General features: G+C 40.3%; 1 protein-coding gene across 3 annotated transcripts in view; it reads right to left on the reverse strand.

The window, feature by feature from the left end:
• Nucleotides 1–362: 362 nt before the first annotated feature.
• Nucleotides 363–16325, reverse strand: part of CAV1 (caveolin 1) — a 64700-nt gene continuing 48737 nt past the window's right edge. For all 3 annotated transcript variants that reach the window (XM_056573855.1, XM_056573857.1, XM_056573854.1), the window contains exon 3: nt 363–2884. In XM_056573855.1, the coding sequence (XP_056429830.1) occupies nt 2543–2884 (342 nt within the window). In that variant the 3' untranslated portion in view covers nt 363–2542. The remainder of the gene's footprint in view (nt 2885–16325) is intronic.

Here is a 16325-nt window from a genome sequence, read left to right on the forward strand (position 1 = left end):
TTCGTTTTTTTTTTTTTTTTTTTTTTTCTTCACAGTACACATCACAGTGATCATCCCTCTCTGCTTCCAGCTTATGTGGTGTAAAGAAGGCTGTAATACTACTGTGTAAGACTGACGTGCGGAAATTCGCATATGCGAAAATTAGCACATGCTAATGTTCGCATATGCTAACTTTCGCATATGCGAATTTTCGTATGCGTTAATTTTGTATATGCAACTTTTCACATATGTTAATTTTCGCATACGCGAATATTCGCATATGCGAAAATAAAACGAGGGTATAACGAATATGCGAATATTCGCGAATATATGACGAATATTCGTCCATATATTCGCGAATATTCGCGAATTCGAATATGGCCTATGCCGCTCAACACTAATGAGGAGCAACTGATGGGATGTGCAAGTTATAAGCACAATGGAACCTACAATTCCATAGCATAAAAATTGAGAAACTGAAAAAGAAAGCTGCATTTATTAGATGGTGTATACTATTCTGTAAAGGTTTAATGGTTAAATAAAGTTTAGTTCTCCATAGCATGATAAAACCAACTACTGATGCATATAGAGAGAACAGGTCCTTGTTCATGAACTGGGGAGCAGCAGCCCTCAATGACCAATCAGATCTTAGATGCTATTGGCTCTGGTGATTAGGAATAATCTGTTGAATCGGATTAGTTGATGTGGGATACACCCATACTTTAGGTGTACATGACATTTGATAAATTGTGCCCATAACTTGCCTCAGCTAGCAACATAAAAGTATATACCATACTATCACTGACATGTACATTTTCAATGAATGGTATTTATATTGATAATCTTGTATAAGCAGGTAATGTTAAAGGATCTTCACATTTCTTAAAGCTACTCCTGCGTTTCACGGCTACCCTAATTTACTAACAATCATGCTGGTATTATAGGTGGCGATTTGTAGGCATATTATATCTAAAGACCCTTATACTATTAAAGTCATATATGTACATAAAGTTCACAAAACAGAAATATAATAAACAATTTATTGTAACCAGCAACTCAATTTTTCTATTTTCTATTTTAATTTATGTAAATTTTTGTATGTATTTGTTTAATTATTATGTATGTTATGTACTTGAAATGTCTGTCCTCAATTTCAATACTGTTCATACATTTGCTGAACTGTATAACCAATGAGATAAATGGATAGACAGCCATCTAAAATGGAAGCAGCATATATCATAGGCATTATAAAAAGGCACTTTATTTCCTGTATTTGTAGAATGTATAGTATAAGAGTAGTACAAAACTAATAGTGACTTTTCAGTAGACAGAGAAGGCACAAATATTTCTGTGCACGTGTATTAGTAAAGGCAACACTTAAACTTCATTGCAAATATAACATGACCAAGATTTGTTTTATGTACATTGTATTATATATTTATTTCACTTTATATTCCAAAATACTTGTTAAAATAGCAGAACATGTAACTGTGTTGAATGCAAGAGTGAATAAAAGCAAATATCTGCAATAACAAATCAGAAGGGTCCACTATAGTGTTCACATGTCAAGAAAAGTAGATGGTAAATGTTGGTTAGTGTTATCCTATGATACCAAAAGACAGGCTTTCAAATTTTCATAAATATTCTGCACCGTGAAATCATTTCTTAGGTTAGATTTTACAGTGTGTGATGGTCCTAGCAAAATATACAATTTTTATAAATGGCACAGAATCTCGCAATGCAAATTACAGAATATCTGCAGAAGACATCTCAGCGAAGGACTGTTCAGGCAGTAGTTGGATTGGCAGAAAAGAGTTAACATTTTGATACATTTCTTTCCTGTACATTAACAATTGACATAATAGATGACTGAAGCCAGTGTCATATTTATTGTAAAGGATACAGCCAATAACTAATAGTGACCTTATCATATAAAGTATGTTAAAGATAGAATGTGTATTTATCTGGATTATTTTCCCATAGCTGTTAAGTATTCACTTAAACACTTTAGCTTATGATTCTTTGGTTATGCTGAAAAAAAAGTTATCCGTAACCTTGTAAGACAATTCCATGTAATATTAGAGCCTTGACCAAGGTATAGCAGATCATGATAACTAGAAACAACTCAAAACGTGGGACAGAAATCATGAAAGAGCCCTCTCTAAAACAGTATACAGAATTGCGTAACAAAATATAGTTATTTACATTTGTTGCCTTTTCGGTATTTCTTCATTTGTCACTTATTTAGACTGCAGAATGTTTTCACCAAACATTACATTTACCATTAAACCAACTCTTTTGTAACATCATTCTGACTGTAACATGCAAGCATGTCATAATATATAAGTATAAAAGAAAAGAAAAAGTATATCACATTGAGCCGGCAAAATGACTCATATGGCTGATAACAGCTTCTTTAGACAAAAATCTTCTATGAGGATAACAACTTGCCCCAGGGCACACACTTTAGTGACTTTTTGATCTTATGTCAGTGCTCATAAAATGTTGCTGATTTTAAAACTCACACATAAATTCTGACTATAGGCACTTTATTGAGTGTCATTTATACTTCTTTGCGTAGAGAAATTTGAACAAAGCTGAATATCTTGCCCATGGCTTCAAACAATGGGTCACAGAACGTGTGGATGCAGATGGAGTAGATCCGGCTGATGCATTGAATCTCGATCAGGTAGCCCTTTATGCATGGCACAACAGCCCAGATATGCAGGAACGACAGAATGGCAAAGTAAATGCCCCAGATTAGTGACAATGGAATGCCAAAGATCGCAGACAGCAAGCGGTAGAACCAGTATTTTGTCACAGTGAAGGTGGTGAAGCTTGCTTTCCAGATGCCATCAAAACTGTGTGTTCCTTCGGGTTCAGCGATCACGTCTACAAAGTCAATCTAAATAATGAACAAAAACAAAGTATTACAAATAGAAACAAATGGAAAATCACAGAATACAGTATTAAAAGTAATAACGGATGCTTTACTCAAGTGCATGTGAATTAAAAAGGGAAACAACTTTGCAAAAAGTCTTAATCGTAAGTCTACTATTGTGTGTATTTCATCTACCTCCATTTGGCATATAATAGAAGAGGAGGTAACTCATAAATTCGGGATTGTACTATGCTAAGAATTAGCTTTTGCATCTATTATTTTGGTCAGTATTTTACATTAATACTTTTAAGCCAAAACCAGGAGCAGAACCTACACAAAGACAAGCCATAAATGGAACTCCAATGGTTGTAAACATACAATGAAAAGGTTTGGAGCTATATGGCAGAAATAATGTATCTTGTTCCAATAGGATCTTGTAGATAACTCCTTAATAAAACAAGTACATTTAGTCCTCTACATCAGCTTAAGACATCCTGTAACTATAACAATATTTGCTCTAGGAGACATGTTAATCGTAAAGTTTAGTCTTAGCGCCAGTAACACAACTCTGGCTTTCTTACAGGAAAGTAACATTTTATTTTATCTTAACAGATGAGTAAATACAATATCCGTTGATAATGTTAACACATCCAAACTATTCATATCAAGCTCACATTTTTTTCTCTAGTGAGAACTATTTCAAAGGTTACAGAAATGCCTATCAAAATTACACAGCAGAAAATCATTAAATTGCCATAATAATCTGCAAAGTTAGCTTCATCTGATATTAAATAAGTAAATCTATATTGCAAATAAAATTGCAAATAAGCCGCCGTTACACATGGGAACTACTTTCTCCAGCAAATGACTTTCCATCCAATTTTTCCGCTACATCTCTGATAGACCGCTCCAGAATTTACATATATATTTTTCTCCCATCAAATCCTTAGTTTGATAATATTTTTTATGATGAATTACAGAAATGAGTATCCTTCAGTTAGTTAACGAAGATGGTCTAAGGGCCTCACCTCAATCAGCATAGGTAGTAAGTCATATGTAATCAGAAGAAGGCGAAGCGTTTTGCCCATCAGCAATGCAAGGGATCTTACTAAAATTACTTAAGTTTGATGGAGAAACCGAACAGTATAAAACAAGCTGCTATATTGGTTAAGGGAGCTGTCATTTCCTCGGAATGACATCAAAGGGATTCTTAGATGAATTATTTCTCAGAATGGCTACTGATATTTTATTAGTAACAAAGTTTTACATTTTTCAATTTATTAAAAAAAAAATCCTAATAACATTCTGACATGCCAAGCCATCCGAAATGTCATCTGCATTTTAATATCCACTTATTGGAGTGGGGTAACTCAATTCCAAAAATAAATAAATAAAAACTTATATTTACTCTAGTAGTGATTTCCAAATTATCCACTCATCCCATCTGTTGTAAAAATTAGTTTAAATTTGGAGTAAGGCAATTTTCCCGGGATTATTCAAGGTTGACAAACACAATGACTCAAAAGACCACTCAAAACCATGCTTTATGTGTGGTGATATAGTACAGTCAACTGCTGCCAAATCAGAAATGTTCTCATCTGTCTACAGTAGATATTCGTGTAAGGCAATAAAAAATTGTAGATTATGCTAAAAAAAAAAAAAAAACTGCAATTGGCACCAAACTATATTTTATATATCTGCAGAACCTACATTTTGCTATTTAAGGTACAAAAGCTGAAAAGCCATCTTTTTCTTAACTTTTTTTTTTTAGACTAGAACTTTCCATAAAGGGGTTTTCTCTACATATACATTGATGTCACATCGCTGGAATGTGCCTTCACTTTCTGATCAGTGAGTGTTTGTCCTGGTGAGCCGAAGAATAAAGAGGAAGCAGGGTTGGTGAGGTGTGGCTTACCCTTCACAATTTTCCAATGACATGGTGGTGATCCAACCACCCACTCTGCAGCTCACATGAATGGGGATGGCTACAGTTCCCTGTATAGCAGATATAACTGTGAACACCATTGCGCTAAAAATTTTGCTGCATCTCCTGTATTCTCAGGATTGTTGGAGGTATCAAAGGTTCCCACCAATCCCAAACTGATGGCATTTTCTAGTGATATGTGACCTATATGATGGAAATAACCATATATGTGACAAATATTTTCTGGGAAAGTGATACAATATACATATGTATTCCTTATATAACTTTTTTTTCCATAAAAAAAAAAATATGTTTTATGCAGTTTGATATACCCAACAACACAAATATCTAAAATAGAATTAATAGGTATCAATTCACAGGCTATTGTTATTAACACTCATTAACACATTTTTTCTTTGTTTCCAGTGCAGTGCAGTGTGTGTATGTGTGTGTATGTATGTAAGTTCACACCACTATCACTGGTAACGGAGAACATAGAACTATCAGTAATACACAGTAATCACAATAATCTTTTATAAGTCCTACATACAAGAAGAGCAGATTTTTGAACTCTTTGGCCCAGATTTATCAATCTGCCTAAAACTAAAATTTTCTGGTTTTGCCCATAACACACCCCTACCCTTCAATTTCCTGGTTGAACTTGATGGACATATGTCTTTTTTCGACCGTACTAACTATGTAACTATGTAACTATGTAACCAATCACAGCTCAGCTTTCATATCTTAAAAGGTTCTGGTAAAATAAAAGCTTAGCCGTGATTGGTTGTTATGGGTAAAACTAGACAGTTCTGGATTCCGTCAGACATATACATCTGAGCCTATGATCTTGGACCACCACTATTGATAAAATAAAAAGCCTCTACAGAACACTAAAACTTCAAAAACTGCTTAGAGATTTTTATTACTGAAAACATGGTTTAACATTATAAACATACAGACGGGGAGATTTATCAAAACTTGCTTCTGATGAAGCAATCCGATTGGTTGTTATGGGCAAATGGGCAACTTTTTCTCTCCTCAGGATTTGTTAAATCTCCCCCAGTGGGATAGAACTTAAATAGGAGTTGGTTCAGAATGTTGTCACTTTATCATCAATAGAATCACAAAAAAAAAAAAAAAAAAGAAATACACAAAACTCCAAATGATATAAAACAATAAACATCTATATTATATAAAGCAAAAATCTATCAAAATAGCACAAAATCCACATATGAAAACTAGCTACTGTATACATGCATATACCTGTCTCAACTAGAGATGAGCGAATTTACAGTAAATTCGATTCGTCACAAACTTCTCGGCTCGGCAGTTGATGACTTTTCCTGCATAAATTAGTTCAGCTTTCAGGTGCTCCCATGGGCTGGAAAAGGTGGATACAGTCCTAGGAAACTCTTTCCTAGGACTGTTCACAGACACTTGTCCAGCTCACCAAAACCCCTCCAATGTGCACGGATCGGTGTCCAGCCAACACCCAATAGTGGAACAAAGAAGCAGTAGATCCAGCACTATTCTTTGCTGCTTTATTGTAACACAGCACTCGGATAAAATCAGCCAATACATCAAACGCGTTTCGAGCGCATGCGCTCTTTTTCGGTGATCACTGAAAAAGAGCGCATGCGCTCGAAACGCGTTTGATGTATTGGCTGATTTTATCCGAGTGCTGTGTTACAATAAAGCTGCAAAGAATAGTGCTGGATCTACTGCTTCTTCTTTCCTAGGACTGTATCCACTTTTTCCAGCCCACCGGAGTACCTGAAAGCTGAACTAATTCATGCAGGAAAGGTCATCAACTGCCGAGCCGAGAAGTTTGTGTAAATCGAATTTACTGTAAGTTCGCTCATCTCTAGTCTCAACCTACCAAGATATATACTTCTCAACCATGTCCTATTTGTTCATCACAAGACCAATGCTTACTCAATAATACGTACAAATCAAAAGCATAATACATTATAGCAATGCATATATCAAGCAGTGCAGCATAAAATCCCAATACATGTTTTGCCACCATTTTACTTTGGGGAGAATCATCAATACAATACAATTTGCCCTTTTCTGCTTTCTTTAGCTACCGTATATCTTTGCCTTGCACCGGGCAGTTGTACACTGATTAATACTGACTGATAAATTTAGGATGGGTATATCTGCATTAAGTAAGAAGAGGACAAAGGGGGAGATTTATCAAAATTAGTACAGAGGAAAAGTTGCTGAGTTGCCCATAGCAACCAATCAGATCGCTTCTTTGATTTTTCCAGAGGCATTTTCAGAAATGAAAGAAGCGATCTGATTGGTTGCTATGGGCAACTCAGCAACTTCTCCTCTGGACAGGTTTTGATAAATCTCTTCCAAAGTCCTGTATAAACTAAGTCTCTACTTTAATAAAACTTTACTATTGAAAAAAAAAAAACGGCAAAAATAAAGGAAATCTCTACAACTAAAGATATTACATTATGGCACAAACCCAGGAATTGTAATATGTGCAGCTAGTGATGAGGAAACAGAAGAAGACTTAGACATAGCCATACTGGGAGCCAACTGGGAGACAATAGCTGGCTGGTGATGAAACAAACCATAAAGCTATGGCTGTAGTAACCAATGATTTCCTCCCAGTCCTGTCTATATATGCACAAGTGAAAGCTTTGTTGTTCCTTGTCATATCTCATTCTAATCTCATTGTATGCAGACATAAAAGGAAGACCTGGCACAGCCTGTCCTGTCTTAGAATAAATCACTCAGCTGCAAGCATAGTTTATTAAAAATACCAAGGAACTTCACAAAGCTCTTTTCCTGTAAATCTGCCATTAACCGCCACAACTGGATGTAGATATGGGTATATTGGGTAGGAGTATCCTTGGTGATGGTTATGTCTTCTGATTGTCCGAAAGAATATCCCAAGAAAAGACACCGAACTACATATAAGTCTATATTTCTATTTGGCGGCTACACTGATCCAAAAATGTAACTTGTTGAGTGTGTGAACTGTGTTCACCCACATGACTATTCAAAAGTATAGTGAACCTTAATAATAATGACACTGGCTACTGTTCACCACAATATTCCAGAAGTGGCTGAGAACTTTTAAAGCATTACTGCAATTAGAAAAATCTTTTGACATGTTGCCCAAACATGACAAAAGTTTTGAATGCAGCGGATGTCACTCTTGAGATCCGCTGCAATGGCTAGTTATAAGCCAGGGAAGCGTGTGGCAGTGCGCACAATTCCCTGGCTGGCAGTTTTATGTATAAGTCTTGGTGTTACCCCACACTAACTGAGTGGTAGTGGGGAGAGCAGGGTGAGCTGGATTGCTTGTGTTTGAGAAATCAGCATGGTATTATACAGAGAAAAGGTCGGATTTGATTGACAGCCGATACATGCCTCTCGTTTTCCCTGGCTTATAACTAATGATCGCAGTGGGTCTCAGGACTGAGACCTGCTGCAAGCAATACTTTTGACATGTGTGGGCAATAGGTCAAAAGTTTTCTTTCTAATGACATTAATGACAATGACCCTTTAATAAATAAGTTGCAATTTGTGCCCATTGAAAGACAAAAAATAGTTCATCTAGAAAAGTTTCAGAAGACCTTCATACACAATGATTCTGCCAAATCACATTTCTCTAATACAATTACATAGACTTTGTATAAAATATTGTTATGTAGTCAATCAGAAATAAACCCTTTTTGTGTTTCTAAACATGCATAACAGTCAGTGTCACATAAATCTTTGCAAAAAGGAGCAAATGATGTGTGAAATATTTTCTCTTCATTATGATGTGAGTCCATCTGGTCAGTAACTAGGACAGAACATCAGTAAAATCCCTTCCCATAGTCCAGCAATGACTCTCCTATCCCATAATACTTCCCACTCACAGATCTGGCCTGAATCCCAAAAATAAATGCCAGGGCGTGGGAAAACTGTCAAGCCACCTTAACATCACCACGAGATGTATTCAGTTCAATAAATTCATAAATACTGTATGATAGCGGGGGTGATGGGGGCAGATTTTTTTACCCTAGGGGCAGATGGCATTAATCCCTTGGATTTATGGCACCAGGGCGTGATTTAGCCTATAACCACCAAAAGGTATACTGCTGGATCCTGGGCTAGGCACGGGGGGCAATAAAGACTCCGACCGCAAATTACGGACAACGGTAGCTTTACTGAGAGTAGACAGTTGGTAAAGTCTATATAGTTCAGCCAGGGCCCAAGTAGGTGACCAGTGACTCAGAGACCTTAGGGGCTTGCTGGGACTTGTAGTAGGACTGAACAATTGAATGCAGACCACGCTGACTTGACAGATGACAGCGACTGACTTGACTTGACTCATAAAGCTGTGACTTTAGCTTACTTGACTTGACGGTGGCTGCAGGACTGGACTTTGAGGTCTCCAACACTCTGGACACACACACTAGGCACGACTGCAATGGACCTCAGCTATAGCAGAAGAGCGGAGCTCAAAGAGAGCGAAGCTAGCTCCAACCAGGGCTTATATGGGGAGACTAGCAGGGAGCCCATAGGTCACCCCTGGGATCACCTGGTCACTGATACCTCTTGGGTAACAATCACATGACATAACTCTTAAAGATACAACACATTTTATAATACAATGCACTGCAGAACATATGTACAGGGGGGAAACAGGTGCAAGGGGGCCTGGGGACACTGAAGGAGGCTGTCTGACTGGGCAGCAAGGGTACGGGGTAACATCTCCCGTACTGGGCCACCACAACTGTTTAACAAGTGGAGATGAGATGATATATACGTGCTTACATTACTTCTCATTTGTTTCATCTTGTTTTAGTCTTGCAGCTCGCTGCTTGGTAAATGAAAAGACGTCCAGGGTCTAGTCAGTAATAGATTTAAAGGTCTGATGGTAAATGTCATATTAAGCAAACATTTAAATAAGAACTGGATCAGAATTAATATGGAAAAAAATCTTTCACTCCAAACTAGGATAAAGTTTATGCCAACTGTCCACAGCTTTGTCAGCCAGTGTACGCAAAGCAGAGCTCTTGCTTATAACAACTAAATGTTAGGACGTAAGATGGCCACTAGTGTGTTTGTTGAACTTGTAACTTGAATTTTCTCTACAACGTGTTTTTTGTTGGCCGCAGTTTATTATTGTCCTATTACTCCTAGGATAAGCTCTTTTCAGGTAGATCTTCCAAATTATGGAAATAAGAATAGCTGTTTTTATCTTTTTTCATTAAGGGCAGCATTATGTATAAATGGATTTAACTGTCTGGCTTGAGAAAAAAGATTCAACATAGTATGAAGTCCTTATTGTATACAGTGTATATTAAAGAAGAAGTCCAGTGGTAAGAAATGTATCCCTCATACGCAAGATTGGGGATAAATGTCTGATTGTAGGGGGTTCGACCGATGGGACCCTCTGTGATCTCCCGTACGGGGCCCCGGCTGAGCTGCTGTGTGTGGCGTTTCGCACACAGCAGGTCAGCTGATCCAAACACTCCCCCTCCATTCATCTCTATTGGAGAAAGAGAGAGACAGTGCATTCCTGTGTCTCCGCCTCTCCCATAGAGATGAATGGAGGGGGAATGTTTTGACCAGCTGACGTGTTGGGTACGAAACGCTCTCTAGCAGCTCAGAGCCGGGGCCTGCGGATAGGGGATACATTTCTTACCACTGGACTTCTTTAAATCTTCCGCTTTATATCTTGTTAAAATAATGTAGTTGGTTGGCCTTATTTTAGGCATGCCCGAATCATAGGCATATGTTTCTTACACTACAGTCAGTATTAAAGGACGGTTGGATTCATGTATGTGGCACCTGTGTTGAGACCCCCACTGAGCAAAACTTTTGACATGTCACAGACACATGTCAAAAGTTTTTTCTTAAATGGCTGGTACACTTTACGTTCTGTAAAGTAGATGCAATTTCTGGTGATTCGTATCTTGGCGGAATTAAATATCCATTTCCCCTTGGAGACAAGACATCTGAGAGAAAGCATCATCCACACACATGCAGTACAAGTTTATATGGGAATCTAGGCGAAAATTGGAGAATAAACTCAAAGTTTATTTAAAATGTTCATGTCTGGTCTTCACAGCAGGTGCATCCTTTAGAGGATGACAACACTTGATAACGGGTCCAAAAAGAAAGTGGGTTGTAGCACCTAATGGATGGTTACCAATGGATCCTGCACATAATATGTTATGGATTTCTCCATGATCATACAGAAAACATTGTTCTGTAAAGTTTTTATGACATGTTGAAAACATGTTGTAACATAATCCAGCTGACTTCATAGGTGCATTTTTCGATGCAGTCATAGGTATGTATCATTCTACCAGGACAGACAATGTGCTGTCAGTTCCCATTCGCTGCTGAAACCTTGTCTATTATCTGTGCCAAGTGTCAAATTCATTTCTTATCGTCTTCCATACAGAACAAAACTCTTTCACCTTAAGCTGTTATGGAATGTTCATCCTTTCTATTCTAGATGAGAAGTTTATCAGCAGAAAAATTCTTCCAATGCTTTCTTAAATAATATTTTCTTAGCAACAATATGAGGCAATATAAACAAATGAGCAATGAAAGGTTTACTGAAATGGATCCTTAAAACAGCTATGAGGTAAGCCCTCTGTAAATAACCAGAATAAGAGGTTTCTGAGACATGTTTCCAGAAGGGTCACAGCAACAAAAGGTAAGTCGTAAGGCAAGTGTATGAACCCTGTTCGAGGTAAGGCAAAAACTTAAATACTCACCAAACTTATGAAACTAAATATTTTCCCCATTAATGACAATGGAGACTTAAAGGGGTACTCCGCCCCTAGACATCTTATCCCCTATCCAAGAGAACTCCTTTAAAGGTGGATCAAAACTTTATCTTCCATTGTTTCTAAAATGTTAAATACTTTTCCTTCAAATAAATGATGTGCCAACTGGTGAATCATCTCAACCACAAATACTCATTTCTAGTCCCCTGTATTAGCATTTTGTTTTTTAATATCTTCATTAAAAGACAAGATCATTTTGGTAAAGAATCATGTAATACAGGTTATGAATAAGAATATGATCAGAATGATAAATAGTATGTTAGGACATAAAACTGCAAATAGTCATGTTTAGAAGCAACAACCGAGTCTCATTGTCAGCAAATAATAGAAGAGGGTAACTCATATACATAGCAGGCAGCACAGGGGGCTTGGGCTTATAACTGACTAGACCAAAATCTGCAAGAAGCACCATGAGGTAGGTCAAAAACTGACTGCTGCAATTCCTTCCTGAAGTGTCAACTTAAACAGATTTTGTGAAATTAATTAATAAGTATCTAATTGCAAACATATTTCCTCAAAGAGGGTCTGGTGCATGTTCAAAAATCTGCAGCTTTCTAGGTCCACATATATCCCCGATTGGTGTACTATATTGATCTTCTTGCTAGATCCATGTATAGCTCCTTTTCCTCTTAGCTTTCCATTAGTGCCATTATTTTTGAGCCTGAAATGCTAATTTAGGCATAGATAGTCAATAGGGTGGTCACCTCTGCTTGGATCTTAAAGGGGTATTCCAGGATTTTTTTATTTGACTATGCTACAGGGACTGTAAAGTTAGTGTAGTTCATAATATAGTGTCTTTACCTGTGTGTGACACTGATCTCACAATTCTTATGTGATTTTCACCCCAATATTTATTTTTAACAGCATACAAAATTACTGTTGTCTCAGATTTTTCCCAGGTTGCAGTGCGGCCGAGACCTGACTCACTAGTCAGCTGATGACAGGGAGCCTGTCTGCTTCAATGGGTGGAGTGATCGCTTGGTGGGAGATAGATAAATCTACAATTAATGCAACAGCTGTAGGCACCCTGATTGAAAACCACAGGTCTTTTGAATGGATGCAGCTCATTTATGTTTCAATGGGTGGGGTGGCTGATGTGTGGGAGGGAGGAAAAATTAATTATGGGATTTGTAGGCAAAAAAGGAAAACTCAAACAGGAAATACCAGTTCACAAAAAGCTAGCCACAGTGTTATGGTAATCTCACAACTGTCACGATGCCGGCTGGCAGGTAGTGGATCCTCTGTGCCAGAGAGGGATTGGCGTGGACCGTGCTAGTGGATCGGTTCTAAGTCACTACTGGTTTTCACCAGAGCCCGCCGCAAAGCGGGATGGTCTTGCTGCGGCGGTAGTGACCAGGTCGTATCCACTAGCAACGGCTCAACCTCTCTGACTGCTGAAGATAGGCGCGGTACAAGGGAGTAGACAGAAGCAAGGTCGGACGTAGCAGAAGGTCGGGGCAGGCAGCAAGGATCGTAGTCGGGGGCAACGGCAGGAACACAGGTCTGGAACACAGGCTAGGAACACACAAGGAAACGCTTTCACTGGCACAATGGCAACAAGATCCGGCGAGGGAGTGAAGGGGAAGTGAGGTATAAATAGGGAGTGCACAGGTGAACACACTAATTGGAACCACTGCGCCAATCAGCGGCGCAGTGGCCCTTTAAATCGCAGAGACCCGGCGCGCGCGCGCCCTAGGGAGCGGGGCCGCGCGCGCCGGGACAGGACAGACGGAGAGCGAGTCAGGTACGGGAGCCGGGATGCGCATCGCGAGCGGGCGCTACCCGCATCGCGAACCGCATCCCGGCTGGAGACGGTATCGCAGCGCACCGGGTCAGTGGAGCTGCCCGGAGCGCTGCGGTAGCGAGAGAGAAGCGAGCGCTCCGGGGAGGAGCGGGGACCCGGAGCGCTCGGCGTAACAGTACCCCCCCCCTTGGGTCTCCCCCTCTTCTTAGAGCCTGAGAACCTGAGGAGCAGACTTTTGTCTAGGATGTTGTCCTCAGGTTCCCAGGATCTCTCTTCAGGTCCACAGCCCTCCCAATCCACCAAAAAGAATTTTTTTCCTCTGACCGTCTTGGAGGCCAGTATCTCTTTCACTGAGAAGACGTCAGAAGAACCGGAGACAGGAGTGGGAGAAACTAATTTGGGAGAGAAACGGTTGATGATGAGTGGTTTAAGAAGAGAGACATGAAAGGCATTAGGAATACGGAGAGAAGGAGGAAGAAGAAGTTTGTAAGAGACAGGATTAATTTGGCACAAGACTTTGAAGGGACCAAGATAGCGTGGACCCAGTTTGTAACTGGGGACACGAAAGCGGACATATTTAGCGGAGAGCCATACCTTGTCTCCGGGAGCAAAAATGGGGGGAGCTCTTCTTTTCTTATCGGCAAACTTTTTCATACGAGATGAAGCCTGTAAAAGAGAATCTTGGGTCTCTTTCCATATGGTGGAAAGATCACGAGTCACTTCATCTACAGCGGGCAAACCAGAGGGCAAGGGAGTAGGGAGGGGGGGAAGAGGGTGACGGCCGTACACCACGAAAAATGGGGATTTGGAGGAAGATTCAGAGACTCTAAAGTTATACGAGAATTCGGCCCATGGTAGAAGATCTGCCCAATCATCCTGGCGGGAGGAAACAAAATGTCGTAAATAATCACCCAAGACCTGGTTAATTCTTTCTACTTGTCCATTGGATTGAGGATGATATGCAGAAGAAAAGTTTAATTTAATCTTGAGTTGTTTACAGAGAGCCCTCCAGAATTTTGACACGAATTGGACGCCTCTATCCGAGACGATCTGCGTGGGCAACCCGTGAAGACGAAAAATGTGTACAAAAAATTGTTTAGCCAACTGAGGCGCTGAAGGAAGACCAGGAAGAGGGATGAAATGTGCCATCTTGGAGAATCGATCAACGACCACCCAAACAACAGTGTTGCCACGGGATGGGGGTAGGTCTGTAATAAAATCCATACCAATCAGAGACCAAGGCTGTTCGGGGACAGGCAGAAGATGAAGAAAACCAGCGGGCTTCTGGCGAGGAGTCTTATCCCGAGCACAGACAGTGCAGGCTCGCACAAAGTCCACGACATCCGTCTCCAGAGTCGGCCACCAATAGAAGCGAGAGATGAGTTGCACAGATTTCTTGATGCCTGTATGACCTGCGAGATGGGAGGAGTGACCCCATTTGAGGATTCCGAGGCGTTGGCGTGGAGAGACGAAGGTTTTTCCTGGAGGAGTTTGCCTGATGGAGGCTGGAGAAGTGGAGATCAGGCAGTCAGGAGGAATGATGTGTTGCGGAAAGAGTTCAACTTCCGAGGCATCCGAGGAACGAGAGAGAGCATCGGCCCTAATGTTCTTATCGGCAGGCCGAAAGTGAATTTCAAAATTAAATCGGGCAAAGAACAGAGACCACCTGGCCTGGCGAGGATTCAGCCGTTGGGCAGACTGGAGATAGGAGAGGTTCTTGTGATCGGTGTAAATAATAACAGGAAATCTTGATCCCTCCAGCAGATGCCTCCATTCCTCAAGTGCTAATTTAATGGCTAGAAGCTCTCGATCCCCGATGGAGTAGTTCCTCTCCGCCGGAGAGAAGGTCCTAGAAAAAAAACCACAAGTAACAGCATGCCCGGAAGAATTTTTTTGTAGAAGGACCGCTCCAGCTCCAACAGAGGAGGCATCAACCTCCAATAGGAAGGGTTTAGATGGGTCAGGTCTGGAGAGCACGGGAGCCGAAGAAAAGGCAGACTTGAGCCGTTTAAAGGCGTCTTCCGCTTGAGGAGGCCAAGACTTGGGATTGGCATTTTTTTTGGTTAAAGCCACGATAGGGGCCACAACGGTAGAAAAATGTGGAATAAATTGCCTGTAATAATTGGCGAACCCCAAAAAACGTTGGATAGCACGGAGTCCGGAGGGGCGTGGCCAATCTAAGACGGCAGAGAGTTTGTCTGGATCCATTTGTAGTCCCTGGCCAGAGACCAAGTATCCTAGGAAAGGAAGAGATTGGCATTCAAACAGACATTTCTCTATCTTGGCATAAAGTTGATTGTCACGAAGTCTCTGAAGAACCATACGGACATGCTGGCGGTGTTCTTCTAGATTGGCAGAAAAAATCAGGATATCGTCCAGATATACAACAACACAGGAGTATAAGAGATCACGAAAAATTTCATTAACAAAGTCTTGGAAGACGGCAGGGGCGTTGCACAGGCCAAAGGGCATGACCAGATACTCAAAGTGTCCATCTCTAGTGTTAAATGCCGTTTTCCATTCATCCCCCTCTCTGATGCGGATGAGATTATAAGCACCTCTTAAGTCCAGTTTGGTAAAGATGTGGGCACCTTGGAGGCGATCAAAGAGTTCAGAGATGAGGGGTAGGGGGTAGCGGTTCTTTATCGTGATTTTATTAAGACCGCGGTAGTCAATGCAAGGACGTAGAGAGCCATCTTTTTTGGACACAAAGAAAAATCCGGCTCCGGCAGGAGAGGAGGATTTACGGATAAAGCCTTTTTTTAAATTTTCCTGGATGTACTCCGACATAGCAAGAGTCTCTGGGACGGACAGAGGATAGATTCTGCCCCGGGGTGGAGTAGTGCCCGGGAGGAGGTCAATAGGACAATCATAAGGCCTGTGAGGAGGTAGAGTCTCAGCTTGTTTTTTGCAAAAAACATCCGCAAAGTCCATATAGGCCTTAGGGAGACCGGTTACAGGGGGAACCACAGAGTCACG

The sequence above is a fragment of the Hyla sarda genome, chromosome 4 (genome assembly GCF_029499605.1).
Source record: "Hyla sarda isolate aHylSar1 chromosome 4, aHylSar1.hap1, whole genome shotgun sequence".
Lineage (NCBI taxonomy): Eukaryota > Metazoa > Chordata > Amphibia > Anura > Hylidae > Hyla > Hyla sarda.